General features: G+C 41.6%; 2 protein-coding genes across 11 annotated transcripts in view; both read left to right on the forward strand.

Moving 5' to 3' along the window:
• Positions 1-6,392, forward strand: part of RAB8B (RAB8B, member RAS oncogene family) — a 57,435-nt gene extending 51,043 nt beyond the window's left edge. The window contains exons 7-8 of the mRNA XM_025884486.2: positions 1,165-1,215; positions 2,046-6,392. Coding sequence (XP_025740271.1) covers positions 1,165-1,215; positions 2,046-2,138 — 144 coding nt within the window. The 3' untranslated portion in view covers positions 2,139-6,392. The remainder of the gene's footprint in view (positions 1-1,164; positions 1,216-2,045) is intronic.
• Positions 6,393-13,251: 6,859 nt separating this feature from the next.
• The window catches only part of APH1B (aph-1 homolog B, gamma-secretase subunit), an 80,188-nt gene continuing 79,484 nt past the window's right edge, over positions 13,252-13,955 (forward strand). For 5 of the 10 annotated variants that reach the window (XR_012373654.1, XR_003210547.2, XR_003210548.2 and 2 more), the window contains exon 1: positions 13,256-13,489. Coding sequence is in view for 5 of the 10 variants with exons in the window: in XM_025884070.2 (XP_025739855.1) it covers positions 13,377-13,489 (113 nt within the window). In the remaining 5 variants the exon portion in view is untranslated. Of the gene's footprint in view, positions 13,490-13,955 lie in introns of all 10 variants that reach the window. The other 5 variants (XR_003210550.2, XM_025884071.2, XM_025884072.2 and 2 more) reach the window with 2 other exon arrangements.

Here is a 13,955-nt window from a genome sequence, read left to right on the forward strand (position 1 = left end):
AGGGAGAGTGGGAGAGGGAGAAGCAGGCTTCCTGCGGAGCAGGGAGCCCGACCTGGGGCTCGATCCCAGGATCCTGAGATCCTGACCTGAGCTGAAGGTAGATGCTTAACGACTGAGCCACCCAGGCGCCCCCCGAAGACTCTAAAAAGAGTCTTGGCTCTGTAGAGGGGGACCTGGCTGGCTCAGTCAGTGGAGCATGCACCTCTTGATCTTGGGGTTGTGAGTTCAAGCCCCATGTTGGGTGTAGAGATTACTTAAAAATAAAATCTTTAAAAAAAAAAAAGTCTTGGTTCTGTAGAAACAAAGTAGAGATGATAGGTTTAAAAAATGTTTTGTTTGGGTCAAGATACCTAGGCACAAAATGTCACTGAGATTGATCAGATTTGTCCTTCTATTGGAGCTGATTTCCACAGTGGGGAATTTAGCTGAGCTAAGACATAGAAGATGAAAAAACTCTCAGTTACAAGAGTGAAAGTATTTTGAAAGAGAAGAGATTGGGGATAAAAGGTAGAGATTTTTGTGAAAATCTAGAACTCTAGAGTAATACATAATTATTCATCCAATTATTAAACAGATATTCAGCATCTCCAAGATAAGACACTGTGCCCTGCTCTGAGGGCCTGGAGTGATCTAGAACCTCTGCCCCCCCCCAGGTGCTTTTGGTATACTGAGGAAGCTACCTATAACTCAAGAGTGCCACATTAGGAATTTGTGCCAGATATTATGTGCAGAAAATATTTGATGAATGAATGAATGATAAGTTTTTTAAAAATTTTATTTATTTTAGAGAGGGAAGGAGTGTGCATACGTGAGCAGGGGGAGGAGGAGAGGGAGATAATCTCCAGCAGACTCCGCACTGAGTGCAGAGCCTGACCCGCGGCTCAGTCCCACAACCCCAAGATCACGACCCAATCCGAAACCAAGAGTCAGATGCCCAACCAACTGAGCCATCCAGGCGCCCCGTGAATGACAGTTTTATAATCCTGGGAAGTGTTTATGATATCTTTGAAAAATAAGATAAAATACTCAAGTGTATACTACGATTACGGTTATGCTCTTTTCTCAAAAAGTGTCAAATAATGTTTTATAATGAAATAATGAAAAAGTCTACATTTCTATTTTAAAATATAGACATATATTAATAATTTTTTGGTTTACCTTTAGGCATTTTTTACACTTGCACGAGATATAATGACAAAACTCAACAGAAAAATGGTTTGTATCATTTATAATTTTTATTTTCATTATGCTATTTGTTAAATTTGTTTTCTTATTTTTGCTGTTTATTTATTTGAATAAAAAGGATGGGCCTGATTATAACATATTCACATTGACTCATTTTTTTCCTGACTCACGTATTCACCTGGTTGAATTTTGATTCTTATTTCTGTTTCTTCACGTTTCTTACTTCTGTACTGCGGCTCCTTCCGTTCTTTCACCTGACTCTATAGGTGGTCTGTAATGGAATTCTGACCAGAATAATTAAAATAATAATGGCACAAATTTAATTTTTGCTATAAAATTATGTAGTTTAGTTTTAATGTGGCAGATATTTATATCTCGATATAAGTGTGATCATAAAGTTGCTAAATTCGCTTAAATTAGAAATGATGTCAGTGATGAATCATGAGGACCACCTGGAAAGTTTGTTTTCACCAGAATCCTGAATGTAATTGTATACCTTACATTAGCAACTGTTCTTACCTCTGGCAAGAGGATTGCCTATATCAGTATCTTAACATTGTTTCCATCATTACCCTTGAAACTTTACACTCCATTGGCTATAATTTCTCTGAACTGGAAATAGCAGCTCCCCATCTAATACATTATTAATATAAAAGGTGCTATCCTAAAAAATGTGTTTCTCATTTTAATCCACCATTTCCAAAGATACAGATGACATCAGAGCCTGATGAGTCCCCTTTCTAAAAAATACTCTCCTGAATACTTATTTGTGGTGTGGTTTGATATTTGTATGTTTTAGATAATTGGGATCAAACCATGAAACTTTTATTTCCTTGGTAACTTCATCTTCTCTTTTTTAGAATGACAGCAATTCATCAGGGTCAGGGGGACCAGTGAAAATAACAGAGAACCGATCAAAGAAGACCAGTTTCTTCCGTTGTTCACTACTTTGATGAACTCTTTCTGAGAGACTGCAGCACACCTCAAGGACCCTTTCCTGCTTCTCTGAAAGCACAGGTCGGCCAGCCTCAGAATCACACCACCCGGCTGCAGCTGAGAGCACCACTGAACCTAGACTTCTCGACACAGAATGCCACGTGGATTCCAGCCTTGTGGCCTATCAAGATAACAGGCTCCTTTTTTCAAACATGGAAGCAATGATGTGGAGACATACGGAGGACTTAACTTGTTTTTCCTTTTTTGTCCCAGAAGCTGCTATCTTTTCTTTTTCACTTTGCACATCAGTGTTAGCCTGTCCCTGCTACAACACAGTCTCAGACTCATATTTGCACACTTATGCCTCATGAATTCGAGACAAATTTGTGCGCTTGGGATGTTTGAAAAAAGTAAAACATTTAAAGCAGAGGTTAACATACTAAAATTAAAAGATGTTTGGTCTGGGTCATGTGGCCAAATGTTATTGCATTGATAGAATTTTTTTTAAGGGCTCTAATTTGTGATTTCCTTAAATAAGAATCATTAAATTCTGATAAAAGTCATCTTAAAAATTCATTTAAAATTGTCCGTCTATTCGTCAGAGGCCACAATTCCTTTATTTCTTCAGATTGTTTAGAGTTTTGTTTCATTCCTGACCTTTTTGCTGGAGAGTTTGGGTCACTGAATAAGTCCCTTTTTCAATTGATTACCTCTCTCTGATCAATAGAAGCTACATTTGGAAATCACCTTAATCTTGCGTTTCCTGGGGTTTGTATTTACTATTCTTGCCTATGTATGACCTGTTGTAACCATGCTGTTATCAAAAACATAACATATTTGAACATTGTTGTCTAATTGTGAACTTCTTGAGCTGAAATTTTACATAGGCAGAAAGATGTACCATTTATGTCTTATTTTAGCATCTTATTGTGGTTCTGTCACATCAGCAATGTAATAGATGCCCAGTATATTTTTTCTTAAGTTCACTCTTTAGCTTGCTCCTTTATTTGTAATACCCAGTCCCTACTGTGATCCCTGTCTGCAAGAGTCAATAAGTATTAGATTTAGATTTTTGTCTGTAGAAAGCATACCTATAGGGAGAGATATTAACTTGTTGATATAAATGTAATAGAGATAGCTCTTGGTAATGGTGAACAGAATGGTTTTTTGTTCTGTTTTTATTTGGACTTTTTTCTTTTTGTTTAAACAAAGGTAATTAGACCTAGTGCAGCCTCTAGGTAAAGTCTTGCCTTTTCGTTAGAGAAAATAGGGGCAAGGTTTCCATTTTAAAACAGCTGTTGTTGAATGCGGAGAACCCAGTTCCATCTGTTCGGGTTTGTTCTAGAACTCGGTCCAGGCATTTGGGCCAAAGCCAACCAAAAGCTTAGCTGCCTTTCTCACCAGACACTGGTACTGGTATACCTTTTGTAGATGAAACCTTCACATAAGGAAAAAAAAAAGCTGTTTAGCGTTAACTTATGTGCCAAATTCAGATCATCATGTTGTTGTTGTTATTCTAGCCTTCAGTGTCATAATACGGAAGGGAATAATGAGTAGGTGATTAGGGAAATGAATTCTGTCAGTAATTATTCTTCCTGTTAGGCCTTTTTTGTTTTACGAAGGTTACCATCATGCTTGATAGTTGAGAGTGAAGATGAAAATGGAAATGGATTGCTTGTTACCACAGAGCATCCTGCTTCAGATTAAGACGTAGCATTAGAATGCTTGGACCAAACGTTTACTACTTGTTTGAAAACTTATGTACAATTTAGCAGCAGCAAATATACCAGAATGATTTTTGATGGATACACTAAACTTAATGTTGACAAATTTCAGCCTTCTTGATTTTTTTTTTTTTTGTACTTACCTGTAGGCCTACAGGCACCTGTTGGTGTCCCAGTATAATCAGTAGTTGCTTGATTGAAAGTTGGTTGTACATCTACCATTTTAAAATTAGATACATTTTTGGAAAGAAAAAAATAATTTCTTAGAAACATCTTGTATTTACTAATTTTCTGAAAAAGATCCAAGCAGTTACATTTTCTGAATGGTAACGAAGTACTTTCTAAAAGGCAAGTGCTATGACACCATGTATGAATGTAATTCTCCTAGTAATTTACCTCTGACTATTTGGTGTCTTAACACTTTGGTTTATATCTCAGGGGTTGTCTGCAAACCAAAACTGACATATTCTGTGGTTAGCTTTTTTTTTTTTTTAAACACATTGCTTTGCTTTTGTTTCGTTCCTTCTCTCTTCTTTTGTCTTATGTGGGTTAATAATTAGTCTCCATGAACTTCCCTTTGAAAGAGCCTGTAAAAGTTAGATGAGTCTAAAAGTGCTCTTTGAAGTAGCAGCGATTAGGGGGTATATGCTCTGTTATATAGAAAAAAATCATCCTTTGCTATTTTCTTACATTTAGCTTTGCTAAATTGTATATAATTTGAGCTAAGACCATAGGAAATTCACTTTCTGCATGGTAAAATGACCCAATAAATATTCCACTTTGCTTAATAATGTACATAGAGTGCATTATTTTTTCTATTTGTAGATGAATTTAGTGACAGATTATTGTCTGTTCCCTGCTGAAACTGAAGAAATCTAGTTTTGTGTGAACATGTTTGTGGTCTTATGGATAAGGTACATGAAGACTTTTGCAGCAGTATTCGTGGTTCAGTGGCCGCACTTTATTATCAGTGTGCTAATTTTTTGACAATGATTGGACTAGACCTTTTCACCTAGAGTCTGAGGAGATCAGACGCTGAAAATGTGCTGTAACTCAGTAGCATGTAAACCAGTTGATTGTAAAACGTTTCACTGGGAATTTATTTTAGCCATGTTTTACTTCATACAGATTATGAGAAAATAATCCACCTGTGCATCAGTTAGGAGGTGCCGCAGGGTTTCTTACTATTTACATGAACATTTTGGGCAGTCTTTGTTATAAATGTTCAGAAGACTATACTCTTTACTTTGAAGGACTGTTTTTTAATTATACCTCATTTAGCTAACTAGTATTCTAATACCTGGTAGAAAACCGGTGAGCCAGCCTTTAAGCATCCAACACCATTTAGATTATATGTTTTGTTTTGGACTAAAGACATCATTGGAAAAGGTAGGAAATAGTTTACTCTAGAATAGAACATACATGTCATATCCACTAGTGCAAACAAGGTGTGATCTCCCTGTCTCCATTAAGCAATTTAGCTGTGCAATATAGATGAACGTTTGCAGAAATTTCTAAGAGATTATAACTCCATTTTACAGATTCTGAATGCTGAGAATCTGTATTAAGACTTATAAAGTTTTTCCTGTGAACAGTAAGTGATGCATTTAAGCAGATTTTTTTTCTAGTTCATGACTTAGCTTTCTTTATAAATTTAGTACTTAATCTTTAAAGATGAGCTTCTAAGCTTCAAATTTTAAAACAGCATTTCATTATGTTGGTTTCCTTATCTCAGATTTTAAGCACTCATTTCTGCTGTCAGATTTTTTAGAATTTTTCTTTTAAGAGAAAGGACATTCCTTTTTCCCTTCTTGTTATATCCAAAGAAGGGAGGGAAATGGAATGTCCAAAAAAAAAAAAAATGAAATTCCTTGTCCTAGAGGGAATATGCTAATAAAATTTTTAATCCCAGCACAATTTTACAGAGAATCAGTCTTTTTTTTTTAAGACTAATAAAATTAATGGGAGTCCTGTTCAGTATGAAAAAATTCTAAATGACTGAAATTTACAGAAGTGAAAATCAGCAAACAATTATTTTAGGGATATTTTCAAATTTTACTTCGTTTTTTGAAATGCTTGTGCCATATGTGATTGCATCTCTTATTGCCAAGAACTAATAGAACTTCTTGTTTCATTTTCTTACCTTTTTAAAAATGTGAACTTAATTATTATAATTCATTCCTACGGCCTTACAGATGGGTTTTATTTTGTTTGTTTGCAGCTGACACTGCAGTTCCTTCAGGGCAAAATGCCATAAACTATTTGACTAAAATCATGCCCCTAATGGGAAATATCTAGTTTTTCCATAGAATTATCCTTCTGTGTAGGTTTCAGCATATTTTATTTTTGCTTCAACAGCTTAATGTGAAAAGCTCCTGCAGATAAAGTGAACCTGTCATGTGGTTAATCTTGTTTAAGCCAATTCATTAACTGTATACTGCTACTGATGCTGTGGTTTGTTTTGTTTTGTTTTTTAAATGGATTTTATTCCAGGTGAACTTTTTTTTACAATAATGTTCGTCTAAAATAAAAACTACATAATGAAAATGCTCATGACTCTGAAATGAATTGTACATTTAAAAAATGTGTCTTCAGATTTGCTAAGTGTATGAGTCAAACTGCGGTAGGCTTGAGATACTTTAGAAACTTAATCTGACTTGGAGTTTTTAAAGACTCAGAAAAATGGCTGGATCTCCTGCTCATACCTAGTTCAGAATACATTGAACTGATTCTGTTACAGAACTGCCGCCTTAAATTGATTGTCCTTCCCTTCTGAGTCCTCCCAAGTTTAGTTTCTGTTGTTTGGTTTTTTTACTTCCAAAAACCACAGGCTGGGGCCCCAGCCCTGTCGCTGTTCTCCCACAGTGCTTGTGCATGTTCCCAGTCGCAGCCTTTTGCGTTCATCCCACCACCATTTTGGACCTTCGCTGTTCTCAAGCTTCCCACTTCTCTCCCTCTACTCTTGGTAGACAGGTCTTTCACCTCCTGCCTCTCAGACAAAAGCATCAGTTAAAAACAAGGCTCTCAGCCACCTCTTTGTGCCTAATCCATAGCCCACCGTGGGCCGGCACCCAACACCACCCTCATCCTCACTCCTTCCTTTTGGGGCAGCAGCATCCCTTCTCCTCTGAGCCTTTCTCCCCACGGCCTCTTCTCTGCACTCAACCTCCCACCTCTGCCCTCCGGAGAACCCGCGGCTCTTCCTCTTCCACCTTCACACTCCCATCCCGTGTTACACCTGTCCTCTCAGCATCTCGGCACCCGTAACCCCCCAGCTGTTGGCCTCGTGTCTCTCTCACCTAATGCCCTTTTTCCGCTTTTCCTGTTGTAACTCAGCTTCTTCAAAGAGTTGCCTACAGTTACCGTCTTCACTTTTTCGTTTTTCGTTTATTCCTCAGCCTACTCCAGTTTGGCTTCCCCTCCAGGCCCCTCATGGACATTGGGCTTACAGTGGCCTAGTTGCTCAAGGAGCGGACAATTTTCAGTCCTTATCTTGGTTAACCTCTTGGCGGCATTTGACCAGTATATCTCTTCCTCCCAGAAATGTGCTCTTAGCTTCTGTGACAGTGTTCTCCTGATTCTCCACTTTTCTAAAAATAATCTCATCCTTTTTCATGACTCTTAAATGCTCATAACGTCTGCGATCGGCTGAATAGTGGCCCCCAAGCATGCTCACATCCTAATTCCTGGAACCTGTGAACATTATTCTACAGAGCAAAAGGGACTTCACAGATGTGGCCAAGTTAAGGCTCTTGAAAGGGAGCATTGTCCTGGATTATCAGGGCAGAGGATATGTAATCCCAAGGGTCTTTATGGGAGGGACACAGGAGGAGTTGGAGTCAGAAGGAAACTAAGGGATGACAGAAAGAGAAAAGGTGTGATCATGCAGGCCTGTGAGCCAAGGAATGTAAGTAGCCTCTGGGATCTGGAAAAGGGAAGAGAAGAGACTCTCTCCTAAAGCCTCCAGAAGGAACCAGCCTGGCCCTGACACTTTGGCTTTAGACTGGTAAAACTCATTTCATAATTCTGCCCTCCAGATCTCAGAATAAATTTGTGTTGCTTTAAGCCACTAAATTTGTGATTATTTGCTACAGCAACAATAGGAAACTAATAACAGCTTTCAAGTTCGTATCTCCAGCCCCACCCTCTTTGCAGACAGGAAGACTTCCAGGTTGATCTGCCTGGTGGACATCTCCCCTCAGATCTGCTACAGGTACATCAAACAACATGTCCGAAACTCAAACAGCTTACCATCTTTCCTGCTCCCCAGCAGTTCCCACCAACAGCCCTTAAACCCAGGAGGAGAAAGCTATTCTCTCTCCTCTTTTCTCCCTCATGAGAGATAGCACGATCATCTACCTAGATCCACACACTTCACCAGCCTCCAAGGCTTCTAGATCAAACACCTGAAGCTCTTCCTCATCCATCCACTGGTCCATTGTTTCTGCCCCTGTCTGTGTTCAGGCCTCCTCATCTTTTGCCTAGATCTCTGCAACCTCTCCTAACCAGTTGCCCAGTCCCTACTCTTAGTTTCCTCCAAGCCAGTTTTCACAGTGCTGACAGGAATCTTCTGTCACTGTCAAATTTAACTCTTCAGTGGTACCTCACAACCTTGCGGTAGAAGCTAAACTTTTGAGCCCGGCAAATAAAGAGCTTTACCACTGCCACATCTTTCTCTCCAGCCTTGGATTTTGTCGTAGCCTAACTCATACCCATTTTGAACATCACCAGTAATTGCAATTTCCCGAACACACCATACTTTCTCATTCCTTTGCTTATGCTGCTCCTTTTACTGACTTCCTACCCTTTTTCTGGCTAACTCTTCCTTATCTTTCGAGACTCAGTAAGGGTTTCTCCAGGAAGACCTTGGGCACAACACATGCAGGTTAGGATGCCCCTCCTGTGTATGCCCAGAGTATCAGTGCACTGGATTCGAACTGTCTGTTTCTTCTCTTCCCTCTAGACTCTAAGCTCCTGTAAGTGCGGGGACCATGTCTTTAGCTTTTGTATCCATAGGATCCAGTAAGGAGCCTGGCACATGGTAAGTGTTTAATAAGCGTTGGAAGAGAATCAGTGAAATTCAGCAGTCATCAAAATTAACATGTTGTTGAAGAAAGCTAAGTCATTTTGGAGCTGTTTTGTTTTCCATTTACTTCTTAATTAAGAAAAATTTAAGGTAGGGCCACCTGGGTGGCTCAGTCAGTTAAGTTTCTGCCTTTGACTCAGGTCATGATCCCAGGGTCCTGGGATCGAGTCCTGAATCAGGCTCCTTGCTCAGCGGGAAGCCTGCTTCTCCCTCTGTGTCTGCCGCTCCCCCTGCTTGTGCTCTCTCTCTCTCTCTCTCTCTCTCACAAATAAAATCTTCAAAAGAAAATACCAAAAAAGAGGAAAATTTAAAGTAAATTCATTCATGCCTCTGTAAGTACAGCAATAAAAAGAGAAGCCTCTTTATCTGTTTTTAATTCTAGCCCTTACCTTACATTATTTTAATCTTTATTAAATATAGAATTTCCTTTTAATACGATAAATCACCCAGAATGCTACTTATGTGTTGATAAATTGAGTAAACCTTTTCTCCCTTATCTTCATGTACCCTACCCTCAAAATTTAGGTTTTTACCCTCAAAATTAGTTCCAGGAATATATGAGGATGCCCCCATAGCAAATAAAATTAATTTCTGTCCCTCGGAAGTGCTCTGCTTTCTCACACTTTGAGGCCTTCCCACTTGTTCCTCCATTTCTTCCCTATTCTTATCTTTGCATCAGGCAGAGAACTGAATGAGTGAATATCTTTAGGAAAACTTCACACATCTGGACTGGGTGCTCTTCCCCCTTCCTGTATATTCTCACAGCACCCTATATCCACCTGTCTGGCTTCCCACGAGACCGTAAGCTTCATGCAGACAGGAGCACATCTGTTTCATGGTGTATTCCCAATGCCTAGCATTGTGCCTGATACTTTGTAGGCATTCTGCAGGCATTTTGAATGAATGAATAAATGGTTGAGTAAATATAAATCTAACAGCAGGACCAGAAAACAAAGCTCAGGTGAATTCATTAGTATCTTGTGAATTGCTTGCAGGTCTGTCAAAGCCTTATTTGATCAATTGCTGAAGTACGGTATCATTTCTGTGTTTCCCCCCACCCCAGCTCCCCACATGCACCCATTCTGAGGAATTCTCAGCAGTCTATATCCATCCAGATCTATGGCATGTGCCAGCGTCCTTCTGCCAGTCACTTCTTAGGGATTTAGCTGTCATCACTTAGTACCTTAGGTTTTTGAGTCTTTGGGGGAAGCTTATAGTAAGTGCATAAAAACTTGAGTCAATGGCACTGCTACTTAGCCTCAAACGCCTCTCTTATAAACAGCATTGTTGAAGTCCATGTAAAAGTGCTTTTTAAACAGCAATGCATTATATAAATGTAAGGTACTATTATTCGGAGAAAACTTGAAATTAGTTTTTCTAGAAAGTAAATAAACATGAATGCTGAAGATGACTATTTTATTGGTGACTTTGTCAATTTGGTCTAGTTGCTTTCCTCTTTTCTGTTCCAAAAGACATCAGTTAAAGATGCCTTTACTGGCGGGGGGACAAACTCATTACATTTTGCATTACCTTCCTATTTTTTTAAACTAGATTTGAAGACTGGGCGCCTGGGTGGCTCAGTTGGTTAAGCGACTGCCTCCGGCTCAGGTCATGATCCTGGAGTCCCGGGATCGAGTCCCGCATCGGGCTCCTTGCTCAGCGGGGAGTCTGCTTCTCCCTCTGACCCTCTTCCCTCTCGTGCTCTCTAGCTCTCATTCTCTCTCTCTCAAATAAATAAATAAAATCATTTAAAAAATAAATAAATAAATAAACTAGATTTGAAGACTAAGATTGAACTGAAATATGGTCAAGATACTATGAATACAAATTCCCTCAGCTCCCTCGAGGCATATTGAGTTGCCTACTTCCAAAATATTTGAGGCAGCTTTAACCAAGACACAGAGATCTAGTTACGGTTTGGGGTAATCAAGTCATTAAAATAGGGATACAAGAATAAGTCATTTTCTGAAGTCATGGCAGTAATTATAATAACCAAAACCCGGAAGGTAAGTTTAGCTCCAAGCTTCTTGGGAGTCAAGATAAAGCCTGAATATGACAAGTTAGCACTCAGAGCTAAACATATGCATTTGTCAGGAGAAACAAAACCTTTTTCTAGCCCTGAACTCAAATAGTAAAGCATGGATCTATTAAAGATATTCAACAATGATAATTAAAGTTTTTTTTAAAGATTTTATTTATTTATTTGAGAGAGAGTGAGACGGGGTGGGGGGGAGAGAGAGAGCGAGGGCGAGAGACAGAGAGAGAGAGAGAGAGAGACAGAGAGAGAGAGACAGAGGGAGAGAGACAGAGAGAGAGGGCACACGTGCATGAAAGCGGGAGAGGCAAAGGGAGAGGGAGAAGCAGGCTTCCCGCTCAGCAGGTGGCTCGATGCGGGACTCAATCCCAGGACCCTGGGATCATAACCTGAGCCCAAGGCAGATGCTTAACCTACTGAGCCACCCAGGCGCCCAATAATTAAAGTTTTATAAAATGTGCAGGAAAAATGTAGATGGCCATTTGTTGTATAAAAATCTTAATTTATGCTAAGGACCTGAGTACATTATGCTTCTGTGAAGGCATTTCTGCATGGAGCTGAAGTAATGGAACTGCATTTGATAACTTTGATTCAGGATAGAACCAAAAGAATCTATGTAACGGTGAGTCACTCTACCATTTTGCACTCTCATGAGTTTCCATAGGTGCTCATTTCAAAATGAAGTATTTTGTGGAGTAAATGGAAAATATATATGTCTGTTTTCAATGGGCAAAGGTGAAATTTTACCATAAGAGTTAAACTCTTGTATTATTTGAAGGCCCATTTTCAGAGGTAAGAGGCAAAACATCTTCATTCAGGTCCCAACTTTGGCCTACTGTTATTTGTCTTTTCAAAAGAGTGTTGGTTTCCAAGAGCTTTATTCATGATAGACATTAAAGAATGAGTAGGAATGGCTAACACTTATACAGCACTTACTGTGCAGGTACAATTCTGAAAATAACCCTTGAGGTATTATTACCATCATTATTCCCATTAAACATGGAGAAAAATCTTAGATGTGAATGATCAGGGTAACCTTCTGATTTTAATTTTTAAACCTCTCAGAAATTGTTAAATTAATATAAAATAGCAAATGTTTATAAGCTCCATTTTTAAAATTATTTCAGTCACTGAATATTTAGTGAGCACCTTTTAGGTGCTGTGGAAACAGCAAAACAAAACAAAGCCCCTACCCTCCAAAAGTTTACATTTCAGTTGGCGACACAAATAAGCAAATGAAAAGAGAGCAGGGAGATTTTACGGTTAATAGGGTGGGCGATAGGAGAACGCCTTCAAAAACAACATTTCTGGGGGCGCCTGCATGGCTCAATGAGACTCTTGATTTCGTTCTCAGGGTTGCAAGATGGGGCTCCTCCCTGGGCCGGGATGGAGACTGCTTAAGATTCTCTCTCCCTCTCCCACGTCCCCCCTCTCTCAAAAAACCACGACTTTTCTGAAGACTTGGGGGTGTGGGGACTAGACACACAAAAAAACAACCCTGAGAAGGATAGCTTCCTTTATTACTATTACATACTTTTATTATTATGAGTTATCGCCTGGGTTACCGCTATATGGGTATGTCATATGGTATATGACAGAGCACGACAGTTCCTGCAACTGTGCAAATGGCAAAATATGCCTTGAAAAAGACAAGTTTATTTAGAATAAAACTTAAAAAATAGAAAGGACAACTTTATTTAGAAACGGAATCCTCCTTCTGTCCAGAGGGGCTTTTCTTTAGTTGATCTGGAGTCGTCCCCTGTTCTGGCTCCAAAGCGGGCTGAGGAACCTCCTGTCTTCCTAGTGACCTCCCGCCGGCACCGATGGCCTGATCAGTGTGTACCAGTGAGTGGTGTTGGTAGTGGCGGGGGTCGAGGCCCTCAGCTACAGTCGCCAGTGAACGCGGCCTAGGCATCACGCCGGCCCCAGACGCCAAGTGGGGCAGAAAGCCTGGCGGTGAGGCCCGCCCCCGCCCCGCCTTCCAGCCTCAATCGCCACACCCCCCTCCGCCGGGCCCCAACCCCGCCGAGGAACGCCGCCCAGCCTCCAGCCCCCTCCGCCCCGCCCCGCCCAGCTTCCAACCTCTTCCGCGGCGCCCCAACCACCCGCTTCTTCCACGCCCTCCGCCCCTCCCCGGCCCGCCCCGCCGCGCCCCGCCCTCCTCCAGCCGCCTCCGCCCCTCCTCCAGCTTCCTCCGCCCCTCCTCCCACTCCCTCCGCGGCGCTCCACCCCGTCCGTCCAGCCCCCCTCCGCCCCGCCTCCAGCCTCCTCCGCCGCGCCCCGCCCCCTCCGCCTCTCCTCCAGCCGCTCCGTCCCTCCCAGCTCGCTCCCCCGCGCGGAGCTCAGCTCTGTCAGCGGCCGGTGCACCTCGCGTCCGGGTCAGGCCTCCGGGCCGGCTTCCGCGGTCGCCATGACGGCGGCCGTGTTCTTCGGCTGCGCCTTCATTGCCTTCGGGCCTGCGCTGGCCCTCTACATCTTCACCATCGCCACCGAGCCGTTGCGCGTCATCTTCCTCATCATCGGGTGAGGCGGTTGCTCCGGGAAACCCGGACCCGGGGCTCTCCTCCCCCGCGGGAGGTACCGGCGACCCCCGGCGTCCCCGCCAAACGGCTCGACCTTGTTGGGCTTTGGAGGGGAGAAGGGTTGGGAGGGGGAGAGCCGGGATCCCGCTTTCCTGGTATTCCTCGTCCTCCGAGGGTCTGCGGGAAAAGAAAAAGAGCCCCGGGATTCCACAGGGCGGGCTTTGGGGAAGGAGCTCACACTGTGGGTCTCAGAAAACCCTGATGCATGGCCCCTGAGTTTTTGCCGAGGGTCCGTGGGTGGGCTCTGGTGAGTTGTGAAGCCATTAAAATTGTATGAAAAAATTGTGGGTAAGTTCAAATATTCATCTCTTATTTCACTGGAGGGAGTCCCTAATTTCCCTCAGATTCTCACAGGCATCTGTAATCAATCCCAAAGGGGTTAAGAGCACATCAGCCCCGGAGCTTAG

The sequence above is a fragment of the Callorhinus ursinus genome, unplaced genomic scaffold (genome assembly GCF_003265705.2).
Source record: "Callorhinus ursinus isolate GAN/ISIS: 27379988/994484 unplaced genomic scaffold, GSC_fseal_2.0 scaffold25, whole genome shotgun sequence".
NCBI lineage: Eukaryota > Metazoa > Chordata > Mammalia > Carnivora > Otariidae > Callorhinus > Callorhinus ursinus.